This window comes from Gavialis gangeticus, unplaced genomic scaffold, assembly GCF_001723915.1.
Source record: "Gavialis gangeticus isolate Ggan-Ray unplaced genomic scaffold, GavGan_comp1, whole genome shotgun sequence".
In the NCBI taxonomy this organism is placed as follows: domain Eukaryota; kingdom Metazoa; phylum Chordata; order Crocodylia; family Gavialidae; genus Gavialis; species Gavialis gangeticus.
The window spans coordinates 199,398,084-199,407,762 of record NW_017729032.1 but is presented as its reverse complement, the minus strand read 5'-3'; the positions used below and the strand labels follow the sequence as shown (position 1 = coordinate 199,407,762).

The window sequence follows — 9,679 nt, the reverse complement described above, 5'->3', positions numbered from 1 at the left end:
AGTGGCAGTGCTGGGAGAGGGGTTTTGGGGGGCCTATGGCAAAATTTGGGGCAGCTGCAGTGCCCCAATAGCCTCCTTCCAGCACTGTTGCTGCCTGTCCTGAGCCCAGTCCCCACCGAAAAGAGCCTGGTCCTGCCCCAGCTCCAGCCCCCAGCTGCACCCTGCCCGTGTCCCTGCCCTGTGCAGATCCATGGGCACATGCCCCCCATGTCCTCCCAGGGTGCGCGCAGTGGTGGGAGCTACCCCACCCCCCACTCACTGAATAACCTGTGGTTCCATCCTGCCTGGGCAGTTTCAGCTCCTGCCCCACTTCCTCCCTCACCACAGGGGGCATTGATCTGTTCCCACAGCCCTTTCCTCCCCCCTCCCCTTCCACCACAACAGACTTGCCAGCTGCACGCAACTGTATTGGAAATCAGATCGGTATTGGCCGATATGCCTCCATAAAAATCGGCTATCAGTATCAGCCCCCAAAATCTCTATCAGTGCACCCTTAGTTTTGGGCTGAAATATTGGTAGAAAAAATATCATTACCCTAACACAATCTATATTGAAAGTTCTTGGCTCTTAATTTAACCTAATATATTACAGTGGTTAGAAGTTCCTGTCTACATCCACAGGGAAAATAGATATGAATTGGATGTTTTTGAATCGTAACACAATGTAATATGCTAGATGCTGATACTGTATGTATAAGGATACAATCCCTGTCCCTGAAAGATTGCTTAAAATTACAAGTAGCTGCATGGAAGGGGACCAGGAAGAACACTGTTGCACGTGGCACAAGTGTCCACATACATGTACCATTTACAGGATCAGTGGGCACATCTACACATGAGCATTTACTGCGCAGTAACCAAAATAACTGCGCAGTATAGGCGCACATCTACACGTACATCATGCAGGTATCAAATTTATGCCCAATTAGTTACTGAGTAGTAATGCACATGTAGGCACCTTACTGCGCAGTAACACTGTATGTGTGGATTGACTTGGGACTAACTTTAGACTAACTAACTTGACTTGGGACTAACTTTAGACTAACTTTAGTCCCAAGTCAGTCCACACACAGTGTTAATGCTATTTAACATCTTCCTGTGTAGATGCTGGCCTATTCCTGGTTACTGCTCAGTAGTTTACTGCACAGTAAATTTAAGCTGATATAAATGCATGTGTAGACATGCTGAGTGACATCAGGTGATGAAACAAAGAATTCATTGTTTCAAATCCCTTTTTTGCATGTAAACAGTCTTCTGAGTTTAATATACTATGTGTGATCTTACATGTGCACATGCTTGCTGTCTCTAACATTGTGTTTAGTATCTAACACTTGACACTGTTTTTATTTTTTTTAATTTATATAATCTTAACTCATCTTTTAATAATTCTTTTGAACATCATCTTGCAATTTGTCAGTCAAGCTGAAAAGTTCCTATGAGAAAATGATCCTTTAGGAAATTAAAAAGGTTTCAAGTGGTAGAAAGTTTTCTTGTATGTTTTAGGATGAAGATAGTTGGGGATCTCTCCTCTGATTTGGAGAGCTTTGGGTCAATAAAAAGGTTTTTATTAACACTTTGTTCCTCATAATATTGGAAAACTTTAGGCTTGTGCTGCTTACCTATCAGAAAGGTTTGTTTGTTGTTGTCTGAACTGATGTCTGTAATGCTGGGTTTCAACTCCAGGTCTCAAGCAAGAAGCTTAGTATTTGTTTGGTGGTTTCCTTTGCATAAGGAAATCTTGCAGCTGAGAAAGTGAGTTTCCGAATAAATTGAGGAATGACAAAAGTAATCCTAAAATTTCTTTTGAATCCTAACAACCTTTCTCCTCTATCTGCAAAGAACTAGATGGATTATTAGGTAGTTATCCTCTTTCTAAAAGCATTTGCAAAATGATTTTGGTGTTACCTCTCTCGCATGTACATATCTTAAAGTCATTGCATACTTCACTGAATAGATAAAAAGTAAAGGGTAAAATGGGATAATCACATGATTCTGGAGAAGTAATGCAAGTAGTGTGTTCACTGCATCCTGCATGGTTTGGTGTGGCAGTTTGTTTATAAATAAAAAGCCTATGTTGTATGTTTTGAGCTGTTAGTGAACGTGAACCTTTTTATCACATCGCGTACAGGTTCTTCAGTGCAGTCATAATTTTGATCCTACTGTATAGCCCTAGTCTAGCAAAGCATGTTCTTAGCAGTCAACATGCAAGTGCCATTGAAGTCTAAATGCTCCATTTGAAGTCTATGAGACTAATCATGTGATTACGCTCCTGTCCAGTGGAGCTCTTTACCAGATGCTTTTAAGCATGTAAGGTCATTGTTTTTGAGCAAAGCTCTTAAGCAGATGTTTAATTTAAAGTACACACATAATCCCATTGACATGCATCCTTAAAATGTAGTAAGTCCATATGTTCTTTGCTGTATTAGAAGTATTATGCTGTGTTGTATTGGGACCTAACTGCAGGTACCTGGGCGGGGCTACAGTGATAACATCTTAAATGGATTTGATCAGTCTACACAATAAAAGGTCTATTTCACAAATTGAAATCAAAATAAAATACACCTGAGGATACATTTACCTCCACAGGTAAATATTATAGTTTTTAACAGCTTTATTTGCTTAAGATAACACAACAAGATAGAATTGTTTTGTCAATATCCCATGTTTTTGCATTCTTTGCTTGTATTCTTTTACTGCATCAAAATATCAAGCTAGTTTATTATTTTAGCTCCTCTTTAGATGTTTTGCAAATGTAACTATGTTTTTTCTTTACTAAGTGCAGACAATTGGGCTGCTAATGGCATGGTTTACCAATAATTTTCTGTTGGCCTGTATGTATTTCAAATTAAACTTAATTCCTTAATAAAATGCATGGAAATAGGACACTGTCCCGATGAAGTATAAAAGCTGATTATTTTATGAATAAGAGAGTATTTTTTTCCTACAGCAGATGTGATCATCAGATTCCATGAATATGGTAGTTTATAGTAGTTTCTTGTTAAATGCTTTCATTTTGTGGCTTTTGCCTATACTCAACTGGGACAAAATATGTAGCCAGTTTTTACAAGACTACCAAAATATAAACCATGTCATTGCAGCATCTTATTTTTTAAAGTAGTATTGTTTTCCTCCTTTTTTCATCTTTATTATTGCTGTAGCAACTTTATTTGTTTAATATGTCAAGCACTGAACAGATATGATGGCCAGGTATAGACATTACACTTTGACTGGTATAAGTGATTGGAAACTGGTATACAGTATACCTGTAACGGAACAGAAACTCAGCACACAAAACTGGTCTAACATAAGTTTGGCACACATGGACTGATTTAAAAATGAAGGCACCCGGTTCAAGATTTGTACCCCACCCCGCTCCCCCGGGGTGAATATGTGTTCTGTTCACTACCAATCTGAATTATACCTGCTTACAGAAAACTGCATAGCCTAGTTCAATTCTGCCTTGAGCTTTTTGAATGTCTGTACCTAGCAAATGTGGGCAATCTGGTTAACAAGGATCCTAGTTTTCTCTGATTTAAAAAAAAAAATCCTAAATTTTCTGATTAAAAAAATAACCAAAAATCCACATTTTTCCATTATTGCAATGGAATATATTAGTGCTGTTTCATAGATACAATATTGGTGGTGTTTCATTTTCATGAGTCTCATGTGCTAGGCCTTGAACCAGCTTTGCTTAGCTGCAACAGCTGCCGCCTCCTGCCAGGGGCAGGAGTTATGTACCTGGGTCCCTGGCCCCATAGCCCTGGTAGCTGGGGGCCCTTCAGCAGGGGTAGGGAGCAGGAGCTGTAGGTGGGAGGCAAGGGGCACCAGCAGGGCTGGGAGGACTGTGGGAGTGGGAGCGAGGGGCACGAGTAGGGTCAGGGGGCTGTGGTGGCGGGGAGTGAGGGGCACAAGCAGGGCTGAGGGAGGGTGAGGGGCACCAGCAGGGCTGAGGGGGTATGATGAGGGGGAGTGATAGGCACCAGCAGGGAGGTTATGGGGGTGGGCTTTCATTTTAATCATGGATTTGGAGGGGTTTATTAGAGAATTTGTGACTTTTTATCAGAGGATATGCAATTTTTTATCAGGGAAAACCAGGATCCCTGGTAATAAGCCCATATGCAAGACAAATTGAATAGCTCTTTGTCCATATTCTAATTTTGCTTGGACAATGGAAGCTTTGTATTTTGGCATAGGTACAAGATGCTTGAATGCTCTGTACTTGAAACAGATCCATATATTTAGGCACTTAAGTGTGTTTTTAACAGTCTAACTTTAGGTGTCTGTCTTTTGAAAATCTTTGACATTGGAGTTTGATCCCCTCTTGACTCTCTTAATAGTTGTGATTCCTGGTATTTAATATGAAAAACATTTGCTGGTTACTATTAACCAAATAACCTCCTTAGTGTCTGATCCATTATATACTAGAGTGCATAAAAGGCAGGATTTATTTTTGCGTGCATACAGATCTGCTACTGAAGGAGGAGTTTGTTTAAAATACTGCTGTCAAGAAAAATCTGACCTTGTCAAGGTTAGGCATATGCTTTTCCTCATATCAGTCTAAGGTTCTCCTAACCCTGCTAGCCACAAACCAAAATCTTGACATATCCAAGGGCAGCATAACATAAAACTCTGTGACAAGCAAATGCCCAAGGATCAGTGTGTGCAGTGCCCCAGCTCAGATAACAATTTGCCATTAAATAAGTTAGAATAAATAACAAAGAAGAACTGAAGAAAAGCTTTTATTTAATTTTGACTCTTTCTTCAGGAACTGTATTTAAACTGCCCCAGAAACATAGGAGGCTTGCAAGCTATGATTTGCCTTCCCTCTTTGAGGTCTAAAACGTCTCTAAAACATCTATGGTTCAGGTGTATTTTACAGCACTATTAGATACCAGCCAGTGTGACTGCAGTTTAGTAAACTGTTCGGGAGTTGTAGCTCTCAATGTTTATCCAGAATTTTTGACAGAAAGCAGTACACCAACATGTCATTTTCCTTTGCTTGAATGATCAAGGAAGACTTAATACAAATCAGTCCTTTTATGGTTGGAACTATGTTTGCAGATAATGTATCTGATGTTTTACTTCTGTGCATTGTGCTGTTAACCACAGTTGTTTTTGAGTTGCACACATTTTACTGCGGCTGGCTGGTTGGCAATTTTCCCGCAGCTGGTTGGCATGTTGGCTGTTAACAGCCTCTGGTGCTCTGGAACCATCTTACAGTGAAATCCTTCCTTCCCATCTCTCTGAGAACACCTTTGTTACAGGCGGGAGTTCCTAAGAAGAAAAATTGTATTGTGTGGTCCCTGGTGCACAACAATAATTTGGAGATTTTCATTCAACTTAATGTAAACCATTTCACCCTATTTCAGTTCACTTTAAACTGGTTCCACTATATATCTAAGCATCTGGGTGGCTTATGCTATCAGTATTGCTTAGATTGTTGCATCCTAATTTCACTTGCACGTCTTTGCAAAACCTTTTCTTCTTTTTTTTCTTTAATTATATTTCCTTTCTTGCTGCACTCTTTTTTTTTTGTTTTGTATTGTAGGATCGGGATACTCACCCCTAGAAGATGATGAAGATGTGTATGCACACAATAGATATAAAGGTGAATGCTTTGCTTATGTGCTTATGAGGATCAGCTGATTGCTGGGAGAGCTTCTCTCTTTCCATCCTGTCTTAAAGTGATCCAGCTCCGTGTTTGTGTTCAAACTTTTTCTATCAAGATAAGCTTTTTATTTTTCTAACAATGGAAAATAAACCAAGCACTGTTCACCATCGTTTGCTTACCTGAGTAAGTTTCTGTTTTATTGCCTTCTTCACCTTTGAAAGGTCAAGCTGCTAGCTTATGAGAATTAAAAACAAGCTTCTCTTTTTTCTCATTCATACATCAGAGTCAAACCATCAACAGTAACCATGTCCAGAATCTGGACTTGTTGATGTTAATGTATGGCAGCACTTGAAAGAAAGCTTGATTTTTTTCCATAAGCTTTTCCTAAACTAATGCTCATTTTGGGTTCACATAGCAACCTGAAATGAAGAGTAAAGTGTGTTAACTAATGAACATGCAAATCATTAAGCAAATGATGCAGCCCCAGTAATTAAATAATGAAATTCAACAAGTTAAGAAATAACATTCAGATTTTCTTTCTGATTCCAAACAAGTTAATTGGCCATAGAATTGATAGAAAATATTTTTTCACCATTGGTAAACCACATGAGTTGTATCTCATTTCCTAAAATATGGTTCTATTGTAGCTGGCAAATGATTTTTATTGTCAATTTAGTTGGCTGCTATGGTTTTGTTAGCAAACTAGTCCCTGAACAGGTAAGATATTCAGGCAACCAAAAATATTTCTATAACTTTGTGTAACATTGATACCATTCAGAGAATAAAACAGATTTTTTTTAAAAAAGTTATTTATGAGCAGCAAAAAAGAAGGCACAAAATACTAAGAACGTATTATGCTTTATAAATTATTTATAAGCACCCCTCACAAATTTGTACTCCAGTGTGAAGATTCCTGCAGATAAGTGGTCAAAATGTGGACTCTAAGAAATTTCTTTTGTAAAGTGATCCAGAACAAATTCTTTTAATGGCAGCAGAGATTTATCTGTGGTAAGTGAAACACAGTGGCTTATTCACCCAGCTGTTAATAAGTGCATTGAATTTTTAAGCTGTGCTGCCAGCTGTAAGAGTTTAGACACCTCTGATCCAAAAATCTAAGGTATGAAGCTGAGAAGACCTGTACTGCATTGGCATGCTTACATTTATTTGAGTTCACAAGTTTGCTCACAAAAAAAAGGGATGGACTTGAGTTGCCAGATTCAGATCAAAACTTACCCTAAATACGAGGTTATTCATATCTACAGGTTTGGTTACTGCCTATCTTGTGTTGCAAAGATTTTTGGATTAATAAATATGCTCGCTGTTATGCATGCATCTACACTAGTACATGCATAACATGGTTTGGAGTGTATGTACACATACAAAGCTGTGTATACTCTGCAACTTTTCAGCTCACAAGGGTGCTTGCTTGCTTGCTAAGGGCCACATGCCAAACCTTTCATGATTACTTGGAAGTTTTTCAACCAGCTTAGACCACCAAGGAAAAATCCCTGCTGCTTTAGTTTCCCAGAACACAACTAAGGATTCCTTCTCTCTCTGATCAACCCTCTGTTCAACTGCCTAATCCAACAGTGAACCCTGCTGTGGAGCATCATTTTTTCATGCTGCTCTTATAGGAAACAGCCTAAAACCCGTGTTTGTAGAGGACTGCCAGGCACTTTGGTCAGTACCACTGTCAACTGACCACAGTTGCCATTTACATTATTTTTTCAAATTGCCTAAATTGTAAAAATAATAGCAACACCCAACTCTTGTGTAATGCTTTTTATCCATAGATCTGAAAGTACATTTATAAATAATGTTTAATTTCACTAATTGTCATGTTTTAGGTGGGAAAACTGAGGCATAAATAGATCGAAGCGATTTGCTAAGAGTGGCAGAGCTGGGAATAAAACCTGGATTGCCTGGTTCCCAATAGTCTACTGGGCTACAGTGCCTCTCAAGTGGTAGTATATTTGTAGTAACTTTGAGCTAAATCTGTGTGCTCAACTAACAGCCCATAAGCTAAATCTGGCCCGTGGATATGTTATGCAGCCTGTGAGGCTCCTTTTGGGTCTGGAATTTCGCCAGCAGGGGAGCAATGGGAGATGGGGGCAATGACTCTCAGAGCCGCAGCAATTAACGCTGCTACTGCTCCTTCACTGCCAATTTATGGACCTGTGAGGAGCCCTGTGGCCTAGATGACATGGTGCATCACACTGGCATGTTTGGGCCATAGGTGGAGTCACTCTGTGACCAGATTTAGTACACCCTGTCACACCCGCAGAAACATCCTATGTGCTTACCCCATGCTGGATCAGGCCCACAGACTGACCCTGCATGCAGGATCCAACTTCTGGATTAGCCTCATACCACTCATCCAGCCTGTAGGACTGGATAGGTTGAGTGCCATGAGGCTAAACCCTTCCTCATCCTCAGCATAAACCCCTTCTAAGTTGAGCTCAGTCTAGTTCTGTTATGTCCAATGTGGAGAACCATATTCACAGAGCTCACAGGTTATAGCCATCCCCTACACACTAGGCAGGCAGGCCTCAGATGGTTGCTGCATGCCACTGTGCACCAGAAGCATGAGGTGGAGCCATGGAAAAGTCTGGGAGGACTGAAGTTTGTTTTTGTCTATTTTTACCACGTGCAGTTTGCTAATTATATATAATATTTTGCAATTCTCTCCTTTTTTTAATGCAAGTTTCCTCTTTTACCTTATTTCATCTCTACACCTGTGAATTTGCATGAATATACCAACTTTTTTCTAAAAGGTGTATTCCTCAGGTATATTCAGTCACTTTCCATTGACAGTCTCATTCAATACATTTATTTTCAAAGCCAGCTAAATAGATTTATGTAAGGAAAAAATTAATCCCAGAGAAAGAAGTCAGATATATTTCCCTCCACTTGCCAAAAGAAGATTTTCACAAGCAGTGAAGCCACAAACATGCTCTGATTCTAACCATCTCATAAATCTGTTGCACAGTTTGACAGCCCAGAGGCATATTGATGGACTCATGTACCAGGCCATTTAGCTCCTAGTTAGGGTTAAACCTTACCCATTTGTAATGAGGGGCTAGTACCAGGGCTGGATTAACACATAGGCAAACTAAACACATGCCTATGGCCCTGAGCTGCGGAGGGTCCTGGTCCTTCCCTCCGCGGCTGCGGCATGAATGGCCCCATCCACCTCTCTTCCCTTTCCTTCCCCTCCCCTCTGCCAGCCTCACCACCACAGCGGCTGCTTCCTAGCAGCAGTTCTGAGCCCTGCTCCACACATGCAGCAGCACCAGGGTAGGGAAGCAGTCTCAACCAGCCCAGGGCCCACAAGTTTGTTTACCTGGGGCCCACTAAAGGGTTAATCCAGCCGAGGCTGCTGCTCCAGGTGCAGAGCAGCAGCAGAGCTGCTGAGAGCCACAATTACAATTATGACAGATGGGGGCAATGACTCCCAGAGCCACAGCAATTAATGCTGCCATTGCTCTCTCACTGCCAAGTTTCTGGGCCCATGTGGAACCCCATGGGCTGGATGGTAGTTTGAGGCTTTTGCATCTTTCCAGATTGGGACTGGGAAAGTAGCAGAACATTAGCGTAATGACTTGCCCTCTGAGTCCTTGCATTGGCCCCTAGTCACTGCTGTTTGAGGGATGAAGGAGGGAACACAGAGAATACTTTGGTTTGTCCAGGGTCTGTTCTCACCTGCAAAAAAATGGAAGGAAAGCTGAGATAAGGGGTCTTCATTGGTGATAGTGGATGGAGATCAGATTGCTCTTTTGCTTCTGTGCCGGTGGTATGGGGTGCCAAAGTCTTTTATATTTATTGTTGTGCTACCTCTCTCTTGGGGTCTCGGTACCTGCATTCCTCAGTTTAATTTGGATAACACTGAGCATTGGTAAATTTGAGCCATTGTCCAATGATACAGTCTCTTTAGCAAAGTAGCTTAGGCCATGTGGAGGCATTCTGAAAGTTTGTTCTTTTCTTGTTTGTCTAACCAAGGAGAAGAGCTTGACCAGGAATTCTTAGGTGAGCTCACGGAGGTAGTGAAGTCAAAGGATGTGGTAGTCAT

General features: G+C 40.8%; 1 protein-coding gene across 2 annotated transcripts in view; it reads left to right on the top strand.

Annotated features, from left to right (window-relative positions):
* Positions 1 to 9,679, top strand: part of SRPX (sushi repeat containing protein, X-linked) — a 75,646-nt gene that overhangs the window by 33,566 nt on the left and 32,401 nt on the right. Inside the window, exon 2 of one of the 2 annotated variants that reach the window (XM_019524824.1) lies at positions 5,548 to 5,607. The exons of the other annotated variant lie outside the window; for it this stretch is intronic. Within the exon in view, the coding sequence (XP_019380369.1) occupies positions 5,548 to 5,607 (60 nt within the window). The remainder of the gene's footprint in view (positions 1 to 5,547; positions 5,608 to 9,679) is intronic. 2 annotated transcript variants of the gene reach the window in all.